Genomic DNA, 23,497 nt, shown 5'->3' on the forward strand with positions numbered 1-23,497 from the left:
TGACAAAGCCAACTCCTCCTGACACCCCGTCCACCGACATACTACCATCAAAGTTCACTTTGAGATGACCAAGGGGTGGGGGTACCCAAGAAACTAGGGCGAACCTGGGTGCTGTGATAGCGGAAAGAGTACCCCAGACGTCCCTGGCCATCTTAAAAGAGAACCTGATGGTAGTAGTAGTAACCTCCCTAGCAAGACGCATAACTCTGTCCACCACCATCTATGGGGGTAACCGCCTGCCCTCAAAGATGTCAGCATTTCTGTCCAACCAAATAGAATGAGCCAAATATGACCACCGAATCCAGGCCTCAATAGTGCTAGGCCTCCGCATGGAAACTCTCAGCCAATGAATCAAATCCTGTGTCGACTCGACTGAATGGGGCAACAAAGAGGGTGATCGGCCCCAAATCCCCCTAACTCTAGGACACTGCAGGAGAACATGATCAATCGTCTCCTCAGTCTCCATACACTCCTCACAACACTGAGTGATCCTCACCCCTCGCCGTGCTAGCAAACTCCTGGTCGGTAGGCAGCCCCATGCCACCTTCCAGATGAAGAGCGCCACACGCCGGTGAATCCGCATCCTCCAAATCCATCCTCCCTCTATTTGCCGGGCTGACTCTCGGTGCAACAACATATAGATATCCCTATCTCGCACCTGCGATCACCCTGTCGGCATCCAGACTAGTCTATCCGACCCCTTCCGGGCAAGGACAAGTAGGGCCAGGATCATCTCTACCAGCTGCTCCCCAAAAGCCTCCCTAATCAACTCCACCCTCCAACGGTCCCCCTCGGGCTCCATCAAATCTCTGACCCTGAGACCGGCTAACCTCGATGTATCCACCATAACCGGAAGTCTACTAATAGGCTGCTTTGTCACCCAGCGATCCTCCAACACATCAATGGACCGACCATCACCAATAGCCCATCTAATCGCAGGAAGCGCCAACCTGCTCTAGCACAAATCTCCCTCCAAACTGGTGAATGGCGGCGCCCAGCATGGGCCCCAGGCTCTAGAGCGCCATACTTGGCCCTCATCAGCAAGGACCACATACCATCAGGCTCCAACACAACTCTAGCAGCATGCCGTGCCGCTAGAACCTCCCGCCTCGCCACCAAGGACTGCACCCCCAAATCACCATATCTCGTAGGCTGACATACAACCTCCCATGCCATAAGATGGACGCCCCCTCTGCCTCCGTTCCTCCCTCAGATAAAGTTCCTGAAGATCTGCTCAATATTCCTCACTGTCGCTACTGGTATAAGGGAGTTAGATAATAGGTAAATCGGGATCGAAAAAAGAACTGACCGTACCAGGGTAATCCTATCCATCATGGAGAGAGAGTGTAACTGCCACCCTCCAGCCTATGCCTGATACTGATCTCGAGAGAGGAGCAATCGCTGCTACGTAGACGCTGACCGGAGATTGGCACTCCCAAATACCTCAAAGTGCCCTCCTGCTCTCCCACTCCCAGAATCTCCAATATGGCGGTTTTCACATCCGGTTTGATTTTCGGACTAAAACAAATTACTGACTTTAGATAAATTGACCCGTTGATCAGACATAGAACAATAATCCCGAACAATCCTCCAAATAAACCATGCTGCCTGCCTAGTCGCCCGAGCTAACAAAAGACAATCATTGGCAAAGAGTAGATGAGAGATCGGTGTGGCATCCGGCACAGACCTATAAACCTCCAGTTTCTGGATGATCACTGCATACCGCAGTGCCCTGGAAAGTGCATCTGCGCATATAATAAATAATAATGGAGAGAGAGGGCAGCTCTGACGCAATCCACCCGAAGACATAAAATACCGTGATGGCGTTCCATTTACCAAGATGGCGAATGAAGGAGCTTTGATACAACCTACAACCCATTTGATCTATGCCTCAGGAAAGCCAAATCCCTATAAAGACTGCTGCATAAAATTCCATCTTATACTATTATAGGATCCTCATGAAACTCGTTCTACATCGGAAATATTCTATATGCTGCGGTCCGCTCCTCTCTGGGGCGTTTGGCTGTCGCATCTTGCGCGCGCACATTAGCCTCCTTCGCTACCGGCGATGGCTTCTTCTCGGCCTCCTCCCGCTCCTCCGGCGAAGCCCCTCGACCTGGAGGTGACGGTGGTCTCTGCGAAGCACCTCAAGAACGTGAACTGGCAGCACGGCGACCTTAAGCCCTATGCTGTTGCCTACCTCGACCCCGACCGCTGGGTCGCCACCAAGCCCGACGACGCCGGCAACACCCGTCCCGTCTGGAACGAGCGCCTCTTTCTCCCCCTCCCCCCCTCCTTCCTCGACCCCTCGCTCCTGCTCACCCTCGACATCTTCCACTCCAAACCATCCGAGACCCCCAAGCCCCTCGTCGGCACCGCCCGCTGCCCCCTCAGGGAACTCCTTGGCCCCGACGCCTTCGAAGCCGCCGCATCCTCCGTCGTAGCCGTCGACGGATGCCCCTTCCCCATCAAAACGCTAGAGCTCTGCCGCCCCTCCGGCCGCCCACATGGCAAGATCCGGATCAAGGTCGCGATCCGGGAGCGCCCCTGCCCACCGCCGGAGTCCGCCTACCAATTCGCCTCTCCCTCCGGCTATTACTACTCCACGGCTCCTCCCCTTTCCTCCCGGGACTACCGCACCCATCCCCCTCCGCCTCCGCTCGTCCCTCCTTACAGCCACCCCATGCCGTCCCAACCATCGCGGTACCCTTACGGCAACTACTCCGATCCCTACTCTGGCTACTATTCCTCCAACGCCGGGTATTACTCCGCACCTCCCGCCCCGGCCCCGGCCACTGCCCCTGCCCCGGCCCAGCCCTACTATGATCGCGCATCGGTGTACGGTGGCCCGTCGGCGCCTGTGGACTACTCATCCGGCCCTTCTTCTTACGAGCAGAAGGCGAAGGGGGGCAGATTGGGAATGGGGGCCGGCCTGGCAGTTGGGGCGGTGGCCGGGGCACTGGGAGGGCTGGCGTTGGAAGAAGGCTTCAAGTATGAGGAGGAGAAGGTTGCGGAGAGGGTGGAGAGTGATCTTGCTGCGAGGGATGATTACAGCGACTATCGAGCAGACTACTGAATAGTACGTGCTTCCTTCCCCTCTTCTTACTCTTTAATGATGATTATTATGGTTTCGTCATAGAGGAGTTAAGGATGAATAAATATACGCCAGTTTGGTTGTATGGATTCGATTTATCTGTCACCTTTGTATATATTTTAACCTTTGCTGAATTTGTGATCGATGTTCGTGATCGTCAGAGGAAGATCTATACACTTATATTGATGTAAGTTTCATGTTCTTCATGACATGGGCGAGCCATGATTATGTTTCTTTCAGGATCTATCCAAAGTTGTTACTGCTTCTTTCTATCAGTTTCTCTTGTTAATAAACTGGTTATCATTTCTTGTTTACTTTGTTTTTGGTTGATTGCAAAGAGTTGAAGTAGATGAATCCATCAAACTTTGATGTTCTTTTTTTTTTTTTTTTTTTTTTTTTTGATCAAAACGGTATTTCATTCATATACCACTAACGTGAATACAACCAGACATATCAAAGAAAAGTAAACAAAATAAGGCGTGTGGAACGCCATCCAACCTAGCTCAGAAAACCTCCCCGGTATGCCGGGCAACATAAGAGGCGACCCAATCTGCTGCACTGTTCGCCTCTCGGTAAGCATGGACAACCTGACAAGAAATCAGCTCCCGCACCAAGCTCCGGGTATCCCGTATCAGGGGATGGCCATCACCGTATATATCCACACCACGAATCCAGTCAATCACCACAGAACAGTCACCCTCGAGAACGAGTCTCTCTGCCCCCAGAACTCGTCTCGCAAACCAAACACCCTCCCAAGCAGCCTGCAGCTCTGCTCCCACCGCCGAAACGCCAAAAGTGCTCCGTCCCCCCGCAGCAATAAAAGTACCCCGATGGTCCCTGATAACAAAACCCACGCCCCCAGAGGTGCCATCCTCCGCCGAGCCACCGTCGAAATTCACCTTGAGATAACCGGGGGGTGGGGGTACCCAAGAAAAGTAACTGAACCTGGACGCTGAAACAGCAGTGCAGGTACCCCAGATGTCCCTAGTCCTCCCAGGTGGAGCCGACGTGGTCAACGTAGATGTCTCAGCTGCCTGCCTCAGAGCTCTCTCCATCACAGCCCGTGGGGTCAGCCGCCCACCCTCGAATAGACGATCATTCCTGGCTAACCATATGTGATAGGCTAGATAAGCCACAATGGAACCGGTCTCAGCCTCCCTCGGCCTACGAATAGACTCACTCAAGAACCGGAGCATATCCTCCACCGACTCCCATAAAGGTGGTAGTAGCGCCGAGGCCAATCTCCAACACTGCATAGCTACAGGACATCGAAGGAGGACGTGGCCGACCGTCTCCTCAGCATCCAGACATACCTCGCATAGTGAGCCCATCCTCATCCCCCGCCGGGCCAATACACTCCTGGTCGGAAGGCAACCCCAGGCTACCTTCCAAATGAAGAGCGCCACCCGGGGATGCACCCTCATCCTCCATATCCATCCACCATCAATCCGCCTCTCTGGCTCCCGCCTAGTCCACGCATGAATATCCCTGGCACGTACCCGCGATCGGCCCGTCGGTAACCAGACCAGTCTGTCAGGCTCCGCCTGGGATGGGATCGGTAATGCCAGAATCCTCTCCACAAGCTGCTCCCCAAATGTCTCCCGAATGAACACCTCATCCCAGCTCCCCTCCTCCGGTACAAGTAGATCGCCAACACGACGTCCCAGCAGCCTGCTCGTATCCACCATGACCGGTAGCCTGCTAACCGGTAACTCAGTCACCCAGCTATCCTCAAGGACATCCACAGACATACCATCCCCGACAGCCCACCGGATGGCCGGAAGCACCAACGGAGCCCTAACACTGATCTCCCTCCAGATAGGGGAATGGAGCCGTCCCGCCCTAATGCCAACCGTCAATGCCCCGTACTTAGCCCTCATCAGTGAGGACTATAAACTCTCAGGCTCCAACAAGAGGCTAGCTGCTAGCCGCAGAATCGATACCTCCCGTCGCGCCACCAATGACGGCACACCCAAGCCACCATGTTTGACCGGCTGACAGACCACCTCCCAAGCCACTAGATGTACCCTGCCTCTATCACCACGCCTCCCCCAGATAAAGTCCCTGATGAGCCGCTCAACTGACCTCAATGAAGCTACGGGAGGAACAGTATGGGATACAAGATATACCGGAATAGCACTAAGAACTGACCGTGCCAATGTGACTTTGCCCATCATGGATAGTGAATGCATCTGCCACCCCTCCAGCCTGTGCCTAATGCTATGCTCAAGAGAACTGGTATCTCCACTGCGCATGCGTCGCCCAAGTATCGGCACACCCAAATAAGTCAAGGTGCCCTCCTGCTCACCCACACCCAGAGTCTCCATAATTCCGGCCTTTATCTGAACCTTGGTCTTTGGACTGAAAAAGATAGACGATTTGTTCAAGTTGACCCGTTGTCCAGAAGCCGAGCAATAAGCATAGAGGGTCCTCCGGATCACATGGGCATTCTGCCTGGTCGCCCTAGCCAACAGCAAACAGTCATCAGCAAAGAGTAGATGGGAGATCGGCACAGCCCCCTGCACTGGCCTATAAGCCTCCAGAGTCTGTGTGTCCACTGCTACTCGAAGAGCTCTGGATAATGCATCTGCACAGATAATGAAAAGCAAGGGAGACAGCGGACACCCCTGACGAAGACCAACCGAAGCATCAAAAAAGTGTGAAGGTGAACCATTAACCAGAATGGAGAAGGATGGCCCCCTCACACAGCCCATGATCCACCTGATCCACATCTCATGGAAGCCAAAACTCTGTAAGGAATGTCGAAGAAAATCCCAGCACATCCTATCATATGCCCTCTCCATATCAAGCTTGACCCCCATAAGACAGCGCCGCACTGGAGCCTTCACCAGGTCAAACATGAACTCCTGGGCAATAAGGACATTATCTGATATGTTCCTCTCCCCAATAAAAGCACCCTGCTCTGGACTGATGATTCTGGGTAAAATCCCTCTCATTCTAATTGCCAAAATCTTAGCTGTAATCTTATATAAAGTAGAACAAAGGCTAATAGGCCTAAAGTGGCCAGGCTCAGTAGCAACCTGGCGCTTGGGGATCAAAGTAATAAAAGTCCTCTGCCACTCCGGGCTCATCTCCGCCGTGCTAAAAAACTGCTGAATGGCCTCAATAACATCAAGGCCGACAATCGACCAATACCTACGGAAGAACACGGGCGGAAAGCCATCCGGTCCGGGCGCCTTGTCCCCCTCCAGGGACCACACCGCCTTCTGAATCTCCCGTCCCGATACCGGTCTGATCAGTGCTAAAGAGTCCTCATCGGAGACCCCCTCAGGAGATAAGGGTAGCTCAGTAAATATTCCACTCCCTGTCCGCTCCGTCCACCTAGTCCTGAAGAACTGCTCAAACACCCTGCAAATCATAATCGGGTCCTCTATAGCCTGTCCATCCTCGTCCCTGATAGATCTGATCCTATTCCGCTGTCTTCTGATCAATGTAGACTGATGAAAGAACTTTGTGTTCCTGTCCCCTTCCTGAATCCACTGTACTCTTGACTTCTGCCTCCAAAAGATCTCCTGTTGGCTAAGAAGAGCATCATGCATAGATAGGAAGGATCTCAACTCCGATAACTCCACATGTGATAAACCTCCACCCGACGCCTCTCGTAGTTGCATATTAGCAATGGCCTCCTCTAACTCCTCAATTCTTCGGAATATGTTCCCAACCTCCACCCTGTTCCACCTCCGAAGATATCTCCTAGTCAGCTCAAGTCTGCGAGAAATCCGATACATAGCATCCCCCCGAACCGGCTTGTTCCAAGCCTCGCTCACAACCCCCCAAGATCGGGGGTAACACAACCATAACCTCTCAAACCTGAAAGGACAGCGAAAAGGAATGGGTCTATCAGTACATACCAGTATCGGACTGTGGTCTGAAGCTATCCTCGGTAGGTGTTTAACATGATTGTTTGGAAACTCCTGGATCCATCCAGCTGTGGCGAAGGCCCTGTCAAGTCTCTCCCAGACTCTAGCCGGGCCCTGCTGATTGTTGCACCATGTGAATCTAGGCCCTGTGAAGCCCAGATCTATCAGTCCATTTGTAGAAATAAACTCCTGAAATTCCCTGACCTTCCTCTGATAGGAAAATTGCCTCCCTCCCATCTTCTCCTGTGGATCATCTATACAATTAAAATCTCCTGCAATCAACATCGGCTGCCCCTGATCAACCAACTTGGAAGCCTCCTCCCACAGTGTCCTCCGAGCCCTGAAGTCGGTACTAGCATACACAGCTGCAAATATCCATGGTCTACCCTCCCCCTCAGATATTACCATGATCACCTCTTGGCTACTAACATTAAAGATGTCCAGCTTCCCACAGTCCAGTTTCCAAGTAACTATAATACCTCCCGACAATCCCTGAGAATCCACAGCATAGAAACCCCAGGACCGAGGCAATGCCCTCCTGGCTCTTACAATACTCCTTCCGGCCAACCGGGTCTCAAATAAAACACACATGTCTGGGTCGTGCACCTGCACCAATCTCCGAAACGCCGGGGCGAAAGAGGGTTTCCCGGCTCCCCGACAATTCCAAAGAATTATCTTCATTAACAACCCAGTTCGGTGGCTCGACTCTCCATACCGGAGCCGACCCCATTATCCACAATCATCCCACTGTCCACATACTCTCCCGCATTGGAATTAGACTCAGGATTCCCTTTCTGCACAGCTGCCATCGCTTGGGACAACACCTCACTGTGGCTAGGATTACTGTTTCCCTGTGCCAAATGGCACAAAGAACCCACAGTAGCCCCATCTCCCTCCCTGCCGCAGACTCCCTTCATTTTCACATCTGCCCCAGCTCGATCTGGCGCCTCCAGTCCATCCGGCACCTGCGTCACCCCCTTCGGCGTCTCCGCCGCCTTCAAGACCGCCGGAAGATCCCCGACGGAGGTGGCACGGGACAACCTCCAGCCAGCAGGACGACCGCCGTTGGCTTCCCGCCTGCCGCCGGCCTTCGGTGGCCTGGAACTCGACGAAGCCACCGGCGGAGGAGAGCTCCGGCTTCTCCGATGCCCGAGCGCCACCATCCTCCGGAATCCCATGGCCGGACGAACACCGCCGGCTGGACACGGGAAGTCGGCAGAGCTGCCTCTCTTTGACGGGCTGCGGGCGCGTTTGAGCGGACTCAAACCAGGTCCCCGACCCGCATCCGTTTTAAGTTGCACCCGGTCAGTCACCATTGGACCCAGCCCAGCGCCAGGCCCAATATCACGCGACCCGCTCCTCGGGCTAGGCGGGCCAGAGCCCGGCCGCCTAAGCACAGTAGAGATGGGCCGTGAATTGTTGCCAGCCCAATCAACCTCCGGCCGGTCCAACTCAACCAGTATCGAGTCGCTGGTCGACTCGGACAGTGCCCCAAACGCCCCCCCGAGTTGACTCACCCCACCTCCCGAGTGGCCGTTGGAGCATTCTCCTTTGCCCTGCTCCGGGGATTTCCTCCGAGCTACTTTGGACGGCTTCTGCCAGCCATCCAGATCCACAGGGGAGACAGAAGGAGTCGACTCCCCATCCGCCGGAGGTGTCTTCGTCCGAGAAGGCGTGCCCGCCGGATTTTGTCCACACTCCGACACCATCGGCTTCCTCGGCTTCACATTCCCTCCGCCGGCTCTCATTTGCCGAACCCTATGGGTTACCAGCCACGGCCCATAGCCTGGGTTCCCCGGAGTAGCGTTCCCACCGGCCCCACCCTGAGAAGAGTTCTCCGGTGTGCCGATCTGCTCATCCGTCACCACCTCGGTACCCCCGTCCACTAGGACCTCGACCGGACTCGCCGCACAGAAGCCTTCTCCGTGCCCCACTCTACCGCATCTGCAGCATGGATTCGGAAGGTTCTCAAAGATGAAGCCTTGCCAAACTCTCTCCTCCCGTCCCTGTGCCTTCCCCTTCACAAAGGTGCCGCCTCTCAGAGGTAATCGGAGATCCACCTCTATCTTGACCCGAGCAAAGCCTCGTTTCTTGCCCTGTTTTGTTATCTCGTCCACTGCCAGCGGCTTCCCGGCCTTCGCCGCCATCTGAAGGATAATGGACTCCTCCCAATAATCCAACGGCAACCCGGGCATTCGTAGCCAAACAATGGCTTTGTTTAGCTCACCTGCACCGGGTGAGAAATTTGGCCTCCACCTCTCCATGGCATGGATCTGCCCTGCCACCAGCCATGGCCCCCAGCTCAGAGCCTTCTCCCGGTGTTCCTCGCAGGAGAAACGAACCACGAAGAAGCCCTCCAACAGCGGGAAGATTTCGGGAGGCTCGGGTAGTTTCATGACTCGCCGAAGCTCTTTGACTACCCATTCGGCGGGGACGACTCTACCCAGGCTTCGAATCAACACTGCCGAGGTCTTCCAAGGCTTCCTGACCTCTTCCAGCACATCATCGTCAACCTCCACCACGTCGTCGAAGCGTCTCTGCATCGCCTCCAGCTCCCGATCGGGAATCCGGTGGGTCGTCCAATGCGGCCGCCTCGAAGCACCACTAGCCACCTCCGACCACGACGGACCCCTCCCCCCTCCCCCCACAGTGTTCCGATTTGGACGGGTTGGGGCGCCGTTCATCGGACCCGTCTTCCTCCCCACCTCCGGCTCCACCATCGCTCCCACCCACCACCCGTTCGGGAAAATTCCCGTGAGACCACCCACGGTCGCACGAAAATTAAAGCACCCACTCACCCACTCACCCACCCTGGCTTTTTGACTTTGATGTTCTTTGCTTCTACTTGATAGATTCTAAAAGACTAGTTTAACTCATTCAGTTTCCATTTTGACATTTGCAGTGAATTTGATATTTTCATTCTGATTTACATTATCAGTTGGAAACTGTCAAATAAGATTCATGTTTTTTTTTTCCACTTATTTCATATTTTCTTGGAAAGAACTATAATTTTGTATTTTCTCAAGTTAAAAGCCACAGAGCTAATAGCCTGTGGCAACTCAGCCCATTTGCCTGCTTAATTTGATTTATTCCTGAACATGATATTAACTTATTTATTATTCCTGTAAATTTTTGAATTAGGTTCCTTGTATGTTCTAGTTTATAGAGCTGGTTGAAATATCACATGGAAGCTAACCGGTCATTGTGAGAACTTAGGGCCATAAGTGGTTGCTGTTGGAAGCATGACATGCCAAAGCCAAAATTTGTCTTCTGGAAAGTTTGATTATGTGTCTATCAGTGTATTTAAGTTGAAACGTCGAACAAGTTATGTCATGTTCAATTATTGAGTCTTCATAAAGCTGAAAAAGACTTGTGATATTCTACAAGTTGTATAATTGGTTTTTTTTTTTTTTAACTTGGATAAAGTGGATGATAGGCACCAGGAAGGTAGTCAATCGAGAATTTAAAAAGTTGGGCATAAGTGCTATTAAAATTATTCAGAAGATGTATTCTAGAGTAGTGACCTGCATTAAAAGTAGTTTTTGTGAGACAACTGAATTTCCACCTTTGGGGAGCTCCCACCAAGGCTAACGCCAAGCCAATATCTGCACTAGTTATAGATGAATTGATGAATTAACTTTTTATTATGAGGATTTTTTGTACAAAAAAATAGGGGTATAGATGAAGAGATATCCAATACAATAAAAAATTAGTAGATGAAATAAATAGTTGCTTCTAGGGTGTCATTTGACTGATATATTACTTGGTGACTTAGGCTTGTGATGTTCTATGGTTCAAAAAAGTTGCACAATAGAGAGGACAAGCCAAGGGTTTCAAGTTTTGCCAAAACTGATCCATTTTGGTCACGTTCAAACCCAAACTGGTTTCAGTCTTGGGTTTCAGACAATTTTGGTCAGTGTCGATTCAAATCAATTAGTTTCTCGGATGGTTTCAGTCAGTTTCAGCTAAAATTGATCAAAATTGATTATGAATGATATATTTATCAACCATTTGTCTGTTCAGTGTCATTTTAAGATCATTTCTTCAGCTTTTCAAGGATACTTGGGTACTTGGTGTCAATTCTAGGTCATTTTTTTCAGTTTTTTGAATTAAGAGGGTTTTAACTTGGTTAATAACATTCCTTGTAATAAAATTCCTCGTCTATTTTTTCAGAGATTTCAAAGGATTCTTGATTATCTTATAACAAATAGATGTACACCCTCCTACACCTTGAATAAAAAATGTCTGAAATTTTTTAACGTGTATCTTTTCTATTTTCCCCTCATTATTTCTGTATATTTGCAATTTTTTTGATTTTTCATTTTAGAAGTAACATTTTATATTGTACTAATTTAGGTCAGCACCAAGAAAACTGAACCAAATTGGTTGAAAGAGTAAAAACGCTCCGACTGAATCTGAGTCTTCAAACCATGGCTGTTACAAGTTTGGCTATCTTGAAGCTTTGGTACTTGTCCTGAGATTGTTTTCACATGTAGGCAAGCTATTTAAGAGTTTGCATAATTAATTTAAGGAGATAGTATTCTTCAATGGAACAATCTAAATAATGGTAAGCATTCTTTGTAGATCAAAATGCACACTTGATGTGTGAATTAAAATAAAAAATTGGTATAGGTGGTAGATTTGCTTAGTTGTGACAAGAAAAGGGACCGTGAACAAGCTTATTTGTCTTTTCAAAGAAGTTTAAATGTTTAATTTAACTTGGAGTGGATGAAATTGTGCTTTGACTTTTGCCTTGTGAAACTTATCTGGATCTTCTCAAGAATTATTGAGAAGTTGGTAAGGTTGTTTCTTGAATATTTTGTTGGAAGAATGGTGTCGTTTATGTTTTCTTTTTCTTTTCTTGTTTTTAGAGAGTAAAAATGTGTCTTGCACCCAAGCTTTTGTGTGCACTTCAAGTAGGGACTGTAGCAGAGGAAGGTACTTGCAAATCATATTGTAGTTTTTTCTGCTGGGTTGATCTTTTTGTTGGGGAACTGGCTTCTCAACGCAATTGCATCACTGGCTTTTTGTAGTTATTGTTGTTGTTAGTGGTTCTAGTGATGGCGATAGACCCTTACACCTCCACATATGCCTCTTTATATCCCTATGGCATATAATTCTTCTTTCAATTTGTTTTCTATGTTTACTGCCTTACATTTTTCAGTTGGTTGTGCAGAGGCTGGCTGTCCTGAAACTTACCTGCATTAAGGTTTCTGGGTTGTTATGACAGCAAGCTATAGATAAGTTGGCCTTTATATCAGCCTTCATTAGGTCAATCCATCTTCTTATTGACGTTTGTTGACAATTGTTGCTGATTCATAGGCACATCTACTAGATGAAGCCTCAAAAATAGATTTCTGTATATAGGGGTTTAATATGTTCGCTTGTGAAACAAGGATTGTGATAAGCCTTTGCTAGATGCATTTAAAAGTTTTGTTTGAATTGGATCCGATTTGGCCATATATATATTATAGATAAACACTTTGTGAAGCTTCTCAAAATTTGGTGACAAGTTGACAAGACAGTTCCTTAATTTTCTTTCTTGAACTGTAAATCATACTGCTTATCTTGTCGGAGAGAGGAAAATGCATGTGGAACTCAAATTATTTAGAATCTCAGGTACAGATTGAAGAAATGAAGCGCATTTACAAAAGCTAATTATAGTTTACATTAGCAAAGGTAAAGCAGCTCAAATATTTGGCAGATTATCATGTCTGACATTCTTTGCAGTCTAGGAAGTATTCCTACTAAATTAAAAGTTTCTAGGAAGAGACCAACTAGTTGTAAGTAGTACATGCTCGCCTATGACAGAGAGAATCACCAACAAACCCTATGGGTGTTGAATAGTAAATTAAAAATTTGATCTTACCTGGAACTGAGAGAACAATGGACCAATAGTTCGTTATCTTTTTCCATTAATGCTTCTTTAAAGATTCACAGTTTTTTTGATAAACTGATAGTATTATTGATTCTTTTTATGAAGAAGAATCTGCTTTATTTTTGTTGATTAGGGGGATATATTGGTGTGTCCCTCCAACTTTTGCAATTCATGCTGGATTGGACTGAAGAAGGGAAATGCAGACGCCAATCAAGAAGTTCATTCTGCACAAATCATCGGATGATTACTCCAAGTTTTGCAAAGGATATGCCCTCAAACTATTTTGAGTCTTGCTGCTACTAAAAGCCCCCTTTTCCCTGCTGATGCTATGAGTTCTAGCTAATGAATCATCAGTTGAATCTGTTAACTGCATCTTAGAAAATAGCTTAATAGGAGTAAGTTGAGATCAAAATGGTATCTTATGATTTATAAGAATCAGGTTTCAATGTAACAGCTCATTACACACCTGCAGATGTTCTTAAGAATTATCTGTCACAAGTTGATGACTGCCATCTGAAGGTGATTGCATTTATCTTTGGCTAATTTATTCAGCTCAGGTTTTTTCTTAAGCAGTTTGCCGATTTCGTTGCAGAAAGTGATTAATTTCAAGCATGACCAGATCTTGTGCTTTTGAAGACATGACATTATCTGTAGCAGAAGCTCGACTAATGCTATTCATGGTTATATAGAAGAATTCACAAGCAGGTTTCTTATGGATCAACTCTACTTTTGAATTCATTTTCATGTTTAAAGGTCATAATAAAACAGGTATGTCTTGTTGCCTAGTCAGTTGCAGCTTCGAGCATGCTTGATATGCGGAGGCTAGGGTACTTCTTGTCATAACATCCATTTGGACACCCATATGCGGGAAGATAAGTTATACCTCACCTTTCTGAAAAGTGACTATGGTCTCTTCATTTGGGCTTTCCCCTCAAAGGCTCAAAGGTGAATATATTTCTGGATGAATCACTTTATCTTAGTGATAAGGAGAGAGCCGTCTAGTTTACTCATTCACTCAAGCCTATGGAGCTCAATTTTTGATACAACCTCGTTAAAGGTAGGCCCTTCTGTAATAGCTGCCCATTCTGCAGCCATATTGCTTCGTGAATACGAACAACCTTGCAAACAGGATAGGCTACTTGAACTACATTGAATGTCCTATCAAGAGTTCTAGAGTCTAGATCCACCACGGAAAAGGATTTTTTTTTTTTTTTTTTTTTTTTTTTTGCAGATTAAGAAGATTATAAAGTTATCTTGACTCTTGATAGAAACTTCATGCATGAGTTTCAAGTGTTGCATGTACAGGTGTCCTCATTTGTCATGCACCACAGTCTTTCCATTTGACTTTCTATATACTATATGCAATTTCGGAATGCCAGGGCATTCAACGTTGGTTGAAGCCTCCAGATATCTATATGTCCTCAAGTGGACGGTTGTAGTGAAATGGACCACTCGAGCGGTACTTGGAAACATTCGGACTGATAACCATGCTTGTTCAGGAGTTCGCCAAGTTTCATGCATCCGCTTTTGGAGATTTACATTCTCCAACTATTTGATGTTCTGGTGTTGATTTCAATACGTTCAACGCTATAGAGTCAACAGTGGTTTGATATATATCTCTTATTGTCAAAGCTTTGCTAACGAGCGTATGGGTTGCAGGAGTATACTTATGAGCTATGCAGAAGATATGGCAGTTTACATAGAGCAGAGACTCCTGAACTTGAATATAAGGAAGCATGGTGCTGTAGAGCTCCGTCGGACCAAAAGTCCTAAGGAAGTTTGATTTCATTAACTGTGGATGAGTCCTCTTGCATAAGAAAATGTAGCAACCCAAAATGTCTGGTGCTACCTTGTGAGCAAAGTTTGACCTTGCTTGCAAAGCATGTTTCCGTATCTCTATCAATTAGAGCATGGTTAATTGCATGAAAATTTGTCAGCAGAAGTAATACTACCACCAATATGTGAAATATGAAGATGAAGACGATATTGTTTAAATGGGAAGATTTAAACGTCTATGAAGCAATACTTATTACTTTGTCTATATGAAACGGATGGTGCGCTTGTAGGCTCAATTTGAAGGAGAGATGGGAACCAATCAAGTAGCAACATTACATGCAAAGAAAGGGACCATTTGGATGCAGAAGAATACTATGAAGGATATGTGATTGAATGAATACCCGCACTAAATCAATGATCACAATGGACCTTTGAGAGGGGAAGTTCATTCCAGACAATCACTTAGCGAGCCTTTGGATGATGCATGCTTCTTTTGGGCTCCATTTCGTTGGGAATTAGTAAAGTGGAACATCATGCATTTACTGGTGGCTGTTCACTGTGCTTTCCTTTTCCAGATTGGACTAAACTAAGTACCGGGTTAGCTTGTTGATGGTTACTTATCTTCACAAGTTGTCAAAGCTGAGCATGTTGGCCAGGTGTTATCTATTCAAATGACATGACATAGGCACTTGGCATTAAAGATAACCATAAGATAAGCCTAGTCCATCACAATTTGATTCATGTCGAGGATTAAAACACAAACTACATCTTTATTATGTATATCCTTCTTAGTGACGTTTCATAACCAAATGTTGCAAGAGACTTTTAAATCTGTCGAGCCTTGTTGATTTATTCTTAACATCCATCATTTCTTGGAAAGTTCAAATATTTTGCGAGCATATGCCTTTTTAGGCCATCACTTGTGGTATGTTTGCATGCCAAAACGACCCCATTTAAGTCCACACAGATACATCAGCATGAAGGGCCAAGGATGATGTGTCCTCCCTATAATACTAAAATATAATGGAATAAGATCAGTTGATGAGGTTCTGATGAATATTTATTGTTCATTTTTTGAGCATTGATTTTGACTTGTAGAAAACTTGAATCATATAGTACTTATTGGAGACGTTGCCTCCTGAGCAGGGAATTTTAAGTTGATAAGATTTATTATTTTAATTGAAAGGGAAAGGGAAATATATGTGTTTGTGTCGTGCTAATTCTATTTTGCACATTCCTAGTGATTTGCTTAGTTTTGGAGAATCCAAGAGAATTCACTAGAGGGAGCAGTATGTTTGAGGTGCAGTGATTAGTTTTCATAGATTTCCAATTAGGGTTTCAAATTGGTCGGCTAGGAATAGGCATGCTTGATGCTCGCCAGACTAGATTCATTTTTGAGTCTTGATTTTGGACTCGAACCTAGCCTTTGGTAGCGTTGTCAATAGTGCCATCTAGGTGCTTGGAGCCTTGGAGAGCCTAGATTGCTAAGCAAGCAACAAACTAGTGTGACAAATTTGCAGCTCAAAATCTTAAGCTATTAAGTGGAGGACCGTTCCAAGTTAGTAAACCCATATTGTGAGGAGGACCGACCCAAAAGCTTAAGCTTAAGCTATTGTGGAAATAACCGGCTCAGAGCCCCAAGTATTCATCCGGGATGTCCACCTTGATGTGGCATCTTCTTCCTCTTCCTCCTCTACCTCCTTGTGTGTTTTCCGGCCTGCTTGTCCATGGGAACCAAATTATGCAATTCCCTTTACTCTTGTCCATTCATTCTAAGGTTGGTGTTTATCCTGATATTCAACTAGGATCCACTCTTTCCATGTTCCAATGTGGAGACAGCCATCTATCCACCCTAAATCCTTTTCGATCTCTTTTTCTGATTCCACTTTGGTAGTGTCCACGGGCATGAGGCAGAGCTGACACCAGATATTGCCATTTACCATCCAACGGCGCACGGCACTACAGGATGAACCATCATCCATCCACTAGAATGAAAAAAGTTGGGAGCAGGGGGATAGGTGCTATAGGCAATACAAGTCGTGGCGTCCAAAGATGAAAGCAGCATCTACGGGGTTATTTGAACTCAACATGCTCTCCAGTCATCATCTTTCGCATTCACCTTATTATCAATCATTTCCAGCATTCCTCGAAACGAATTCGCAGCGCGGATGGATCGACTCTGCTACCTTCTGACTGCAAAAGCGATCCTTCGTGACCCTACCATGCCATTAATTGGTGCCGGCCGTCATGATGTTATCACGGCAGGTTGTCTCCCACCCCTGTTCCCTGCCAATTAATTAAGGGCCTGCCGATCGAACATCCAAAGAGCACTCGATTCACATGAATCCTTTCCAAGATCAACTGGATTCGAGCATTTGGAATTGGCCATCCTAATAAAGAAAGAAGAAGATAGTCGGTAAATAACCCAATGATCATTTTTTTGTTGTTGTTGTTGTTTTGTTTTGTCATAAGAGAGGACGTTCGGAAGCAAATTGAAGCCTTCGACAGGACATGCTCTGTAGTGGATGACGATAGAACAGAAGTTCTGGGGCTGGCTTACATGGAGGACGGGCTCCACCTGAGATAATGGTGGCGCATGTATTACAGCAGCAGATAGGTGCAACTCTACTATATATCGGTGGAAGGAACCATTGAACCTTTGTGCTGTGCGACATGCGTTGACTGCAGGATACAAGGTCCATTATCCATACAATGGATTGGGTCGCACAGAGAAGCAAGAGGAACCTTACCGGGTTGGTGGTGGCGACCGGCGAGTGGTGGGCATCGCTCCTGGTGGTGGGCCCTCGCCTTGTCTCCCCTTGCAAAAAATAAAATCGGTCCCCGTTGCTCAGGTTTGCCTCATCCAAGTAAATCCACCACCCTTCAGATTCCTTGTTGGAGGCTTCGTCGGGACCTCCTTGGCTAAATGCGGAGAGCTAAAAGCGACATTCCGTCCATTCCACCATTCCATGTGAGTCACCAACCGGAACAACAATTCTTTTGAGTTCCAACTTTTTCTTTCGTCTTTTCCCTCCCCCCTTCTTGTGGGCTGCTGTCGATTTTTCCCAAATCATCTGAATTTTCTACTCCCATTTCCCAGTCTAATCTTGCTCCTGGAGATTTCATGTCCTAGTCTGTAGTAATTTTTTTCATTACTACAGCACAATTGGAATTAACGGGGGACATGCTCGTGTATGATAGAATGGCCAATGGTTCTGATGTTGCTCGAGTGTTCGATCTAAGATACATACATAGCCGAGACTACATTAGCTATTTGTTCCCCTGGCCGTGTTCTTATTTATTGGAGATATTATCCCGAAAATTTTCTTCATCCAGTTCTCAAAAAGTATATGAGGTAGGGTCACGTTCGCATGATCGTGGTATCCAGCCAATCACGAGGAGGGTTCCCAGCCAACAGAAATTAAAAAAAAAAAAAAAAAGAGAGGAAAAAAAAGGCAATCACTAAAGAGACATTTGCTCCTATGATTGTTTTCGAAACAAAGTTGGTGATTGTGTTCCACATGACCACCAAGGGCTAGGATGGGGACAAGGATATATAATAATTAATGGTCGAGCATATATACACGATGGTCACGAAGATGATGTGGATTCTTCGGCCAGTCCTTTTCTCAATGGATTGGGAAAATGATACGTTCCTGGAAGCTTGTTTCACGTGTCGCATGACTGACTTGGCCATTAGTGCTGATAGACAGGAGATGAATGGATTAATCGATCATGGAAATTAACAAGGTCAAGTTCTCGGCAAGCCTGCGAACCCCACTGTCCTGGGGACGATAGCTACGGGAAGTGCCTAAATACAGTAATCACCATCTTTTGTTAAATACTGGTCATAATTACAGAACCCCGTACGTTGACCTGCCATCCAGATTTTGGGACTCCTTTACTATCAAATATATGCTCTCTTTTTTAATGCATTAAGAAAGGAGAAGAGAGAACACACACACACACCCTGATCAACTGGAGCACTGTAGAGGGCACTGAGCAAGCCAGCTAATGATCGATGGACAGGGATTTAATTAGTTCCTTTTGATTTTTATGCGAGCATCCACCCCTTCCCTTCCTTCACCCTTTCTTCGAGGATAATATACTAATACAACTGCTGTGCTCTTCTGATGAGGAAGAAAGGTAGCACCATATGCAGAATGGAACTGGAACAAAGATTAATCGAGCCTAATTCTCAGTTCTTTCCGTCCGTTGATTTATACCAATTTGGCTGACGTGGGCACGGAGATCTACTCATCCGAGCCTAATTATATTCTGAGGGGGGATTAACCGATAGGTACCAGCTTGCTCGCTCGTTTAAATTACGACTCGTGATTAGTTTTCTTACAACTAAGGACGTACTTAAAAGTGGACGGCTGCATTGGGTGGTGAGAAATTAGTACCAGCTCTCACAAAAACTCGTGGCCGGCAGATATAAGCTGGAGCCTCGAAAGCATGTCAGAGCCAGATGAGCTTCCTTGGTTAATGAAGCACGTACGCATACTGGAAACAGCTAATCGAGCACGGGTACTTGTTTCATGTCCAATTGCCCACCGCATCGATTGCCGTGTTAGAAACCAGATGCTATACCGAGAAATCGGGCCGTAAGGCAGCAGTTCAATTAATAAATCAAGGCTTGCGATCCCATTGGGTCTCTTTTGAACTGGGAGGAGAGAGTGGAACTACATATATTCACGATATTTTGGCTGTAGCTATCCTTGAAAATTTGGCAATTCTTGCATGACAGAAGGTAAGTAGTTTTATTCCATTCAAAAAAAAAAAGGAACTCAATCAATTCAGATTACTTATCATCGATTGTACCAAATTTTAGTATGAGGATAGGTGTATATTTAATTCACATCGGTCATTCATCGAATTTTTTTTTGATATTTATAGAAAACTATACATTTTTTTTAAGAAAATTGGCTAGTTATTTTAGATAAAATTTTGGATTGTTACAAATGAAACGAGCTATGAGGAGGAAAAAAAAAAAAGAAAAAAAAAAGAAGAAGCTGGGAATAGATTTGTTTAGACTCGGTCCAATGCCGAAGGAGGCCAAACTCAAATAAAACGTAAAGCTCGGATCGTAAAAGTTGGCCGGGCTTGCACGAACTTTTGTTGTGCTCCACTCGAGCTTGTTCGGTCCTTTCATTATCGGCGCCAACATCGAGCAGCCTCCTGCCAAACCCGACTCAGGTAAGAGTCCAAAAGTAGCGTCAAAGAAGTAACGCATACGGATATTTGGTTGCGGTTGCACTCTTTGTTTCCGAGCCACCATGTCTCGAGCGTCCTAGAAGTACGATGCGTAGCCAAGCCGCTCGCACAGTATTATCCTTAAAAAGAATTCGCAGTAATTGTACAGGTACCTTCGCAAAATAATCTTATCCCGTGCGGGTAGGGATTTGACCATAGTGCAGGGGATCATGGAACGTGACATCTTCGATAGATAAAATTGAGATCTGAATGACTCCATAGACTGAAGATTTTCCTTCTTTTGTTTTTTTTTTTAAAAAAAAAATCAATGATGATTTTTTATGATATTATCTGCATGCAAAACGACGCCACCGCCGTGCAGCACAGGCGTAGACATCGTCATGGCGGCCACCGAGTGCGAAGTTCTCCAATTAGTGATCATCCATCCCCTCTATCCCATATACCCCGAAGGGATAGATGTCCCACCGAGGAACATCCAAGCGCCCGAGCAGTATGGCCAACTCCAAATGCATGAACCCGACCTTCCGTCCTCGCCTATAAAAGCCCTTCAAGACGAACTCCTCTCCCAGCAGAGCGGTGAACAAGTGGCAGCCGCGCTCTTCCCTGCAAAGAGCCAGACAGCAGCAAGCAGAAGAGGGGAAAGGCAAAGTTAAAGATGGCTCTATACCTTTCCTCCTCCCGGAATTCCCCTGCTGCTGCTCTCACCATTCTCTCCCCCTCCCCGGATCCCTCTCCTGCTGCGACCATGTACAATTCTCCCTCCCCCAATTCCTTCTTCTCCGAGAGTGGACTTGCTGCTTCTGCTGCTCCTGTCACTGTTGTATCCAGGTGCACCGTGTATCCTGACACCAAGTCCACTCTCGGAGACCTCAACCTCTCCGTGTCCGACCTCCCCATGCTCTCCTGCCACTACATCCAGAAAGGCCTCTTCTTCCCCCGCCCCCCCATCCCCTTCGCTCCCCTCCTCTCCCTCCTCAAATCCTCTCTCTCCCGCGCCCTCTCCCTCTTCCCCGCCCTCGCCGGCCGCCTCTCCACCCTCGCAGACGGTCGCATCGTCATCTCCTGCAACGACGCCGGCGCCGACTTCTCCCACGCCGTCGCCCCATCCCTCGCCCTCCCCCTCCTCCTCCCAACCTCATCCGACGTCCCGCTGCCCGTCAAGTCGTTCTTCCCCTTCGACGGCGCCGTCAGCTACCAGGGCCACTTCCGGCCTCTCGCCGCCTTCCAGGTCACCGAGCTCGGCGATGGCGCCGTCTTCATCGGGAGCGTCGTCGACCATGCCATCGTCGATGGCACCTCCTTCTGGAACTTCTTCAACACATGGGCGGAGCTCTGCCGCGGCGGCGCGCCCCAGCCGCCGGACTTCCGCCGGAACTTCTTCGGCGACTCCACAGCGGTGATCCGGTTCGCAGACGGCGCCGGCCCGGAGGTGACTTTCCCGGTGAATGCTCCGCTGCGGGAGCGGATCTTCCACTTCAGCCGGGAAGCAATCCGAGATCTCAAATCGAGGGCCAACAGCCGGGCCCATGATTCGATCGCCGAAATATGTGGGAAGCAGATCCACGACCGGAAGAAAGCGACGACAGCGGCGGCGGCCGCGGCGGGGGAGATCTCGTCTTTCCAATCGCTGTGCGCCCAGCTGTGGCGGTCGGTGACGCGGGCTCGGAAGCACCTCCGACCGGAGGCGACGACGACGTTCCGGATGGCGGTGAACTGCCGGCACCGGCTGGTGCCGCAGGTGGATCCGTTGTACTTCGGGAACGCGATCCAGAGCATCCCGACGGCGGCGGCGGTGGGGGAGGTGGCGGCGAGCGAGCTGCAGTGGGCGGCGGGGCTGCTGCACAGGAGCGTGGTGGCGCACGGGGACGAGGCGGTGCGGAGGGTGGTGGCAGAGTGGGAGGCGGCGCCGCGGTGCTTCCCGCTGGGGAACCCGGACGGGGCCGGGATCACGATGGGGAGCTCCCACCGGTTCCCCGTGTACGAGGGGAACGACTTCGGATGGGGGCTGCCCCTGGCGGTGCGGAGCGGGCGAGCGAACAAGTTCGATGGCAAGATTTCGGCGTTCCCAGGGAGGGAGGGAGGAGGGAGCGTGGACCTCGAGGTGTGCCTCGCCCCCGACACCATGGCGGCGCTCCTCAAGGACGACGAGTTCATGCACTACGTCTCCAAAGACTACTCTGCACTGTGATATTGGATGGCCCTTCCTTTCTGACTTTCTGCTAGTTAATTAGCCGTCCGAGGAAGCTGCGTGTGGAAGCAAAAGCACAGATGTTGGAGGTCCCGGACAGGATAAGAATCCTGGTGTTGCAGTCGTTTAATCATTAAGTTGTTGCATTTTCTCCTCAATGATTGGAGGACAAAAAACAAAAAAACAAATAAAGTTGTGCCCCTCAATGTAGATTTTGCAGTCTTGTCTCGCTCTTTTGATGAGGATGCTTGTGCTAATCTATGCACCTTTGTGCAGGTAAAATGGTAACTATAAGCTGAATCATTTGATTAATGGTGCTCCCTTTCTATCTGCATCAGCTTCCCACTAAGAATTTGTTTAGGACTTGCGAATCCTCGGACGTTAGAAATTGATTATTTTTGGCGGTTAAAATCCATGACCAGAACGTCCACGAAAACAATTATTTTATGATCGTCAAAACAGGGCTGAAACAGGTCAAATTCTCTAAGCTTGCATCTGTTAGAGGTGATAAGTGAGGAGATATCCCCCTAAATGGCGGAATATGTTGCTAAACACCTCAAAAACGTCTTGGAATAGGCCTATTCATCTGAGTACAAAAAGGAAAAGAGAAGGGATAATACAGCAGCACCATTTCAGCAGAATAGACTTAACCTGCAGAAATAAAGAAACCTATCCCCTCCAAACATACCAAAGAGTGGGAGGGCAATTATATCATTGAGATTAAATTCAAATTATCTCAAAAACCAGTGCATTCATTTATTGATCTACTCATCCCTTATCCGAACATCAAAAGAAAATATAATCTCGCAGAATAGCATAGCACTTCTACAACATGAGGGATCTCTCTCCAAAACTTATCCTCTTTATGAATCGCAGTCCAAGTCATTGACCGAATTTTGTTTCCACTCCATTAAACCCGAGTGCAGCTTGGTTCGTCGGGATCTGGGCTGAGGTAGAGCTAAATATCAAGGACCAGTTTCAGGATCCGGGCCCAAGCCCGGCCTGACCAATGAAACATCAAGCCGAACCAAGCAGGATTGGCCCTCCTGAAAGTAGGGCGTAAAAAACACCGAGGAGGATGTGGACCGCCATCTCAGCAATTTCTCGCTTCCTCGCGATGTAGGCATCCGCTTCCTAATACATGTATGCTTCTCAAGTAAGGATATCCATCCACGTGTTTTTTCTATTGCTTTGATCACCGCATGGTAATTTTATGCATGCCTCTGCAAGTTGATGCGCTAGGAGGCCGCATACGAACCCGGTAAGCTGATTTCCGTATATTGCGCCATCATAGCCAAACCCTCAAATGCATAACGAACAACGTTTTTCTCATGATTTAGAAAGTCAAAAAAAATAATAAAAAAAAAAAGGAAGAAGAAGAAGATTGTTTTGATACAACTGATGTGGTCGGTTTGAGTAATCTTTTCTCCCATAAATTAACATAGTTTCTTGTTAATGCTTCG

General features: G+C 47.6%; 1 protein-coding gene across 1 annotated transcript; it reads left to right on the forward strand.

The window, feature by feature from the left end:
* The first annotated feature begins 1,809 nt into the window (after positions 1-1,809).
* On the forward strand, positions 1,810-22,346 carry LOC103695486. The gene is made up of 4 exons (XM_039132659.1): positions 1,810-3,073; positions 11,847-11,913; positions 17,318-17,481; positions 20,427-22,346. Exons 1-4 carry the CDS (start codon positions 2,069-2,071, stop codon positions 22,032-22,034), a joined length of 2,844 nt encoding a protein of 947 aa, XP_038988587.1. The 5' UTR covers positions 1,810-2,068; the 3' UTR covers positions 22,035-22,346.
* Positions 22,347-23,497: the final 1,151 nt, after the last annotated feature.

Source organism: Phoenix dactylifera, chromosome 12 (genome assembly GCF_009389715.1).
Source record: "Phoenix dactylifera cultivar Barhee BC4 chromosome 12, palm_55x_up_171113_PBpolish2nd_filt_p, whole genome shotgun sequence".
Lineage (NCBI taxonomy): Eukaryota > Viridiplantae > Streptophyta > Magnoliopsida > Arecales > Arecaceae > Phoenix > Phoenix dactylifera.

Bases quoted from the DNA above. Each gene is read 5' to 3' on its own strand.
- LOC103695486 (XM_039132659.1), top strand. From the start codon at position 2,069: ATGGCTTCTTCTCGGCCTCCTCCCGCTCCTCCGGCGAAGCCCCTCGAC. The intron at 3,074-11,846 runs TGAATAGTACGT...TCTTGTTTTTAG, and splicing joins GCGACTATCGAGCAGACTAC to AGAGTAAAAATGTGTCTTGC. The intron at 11,914-17,317 runs GTACTTGCAAAT...CGTTGACTGCAG, and splicing joins AGGGACTGTAGCAGAGGAAG to GATACAAGGTCCATTATCCA.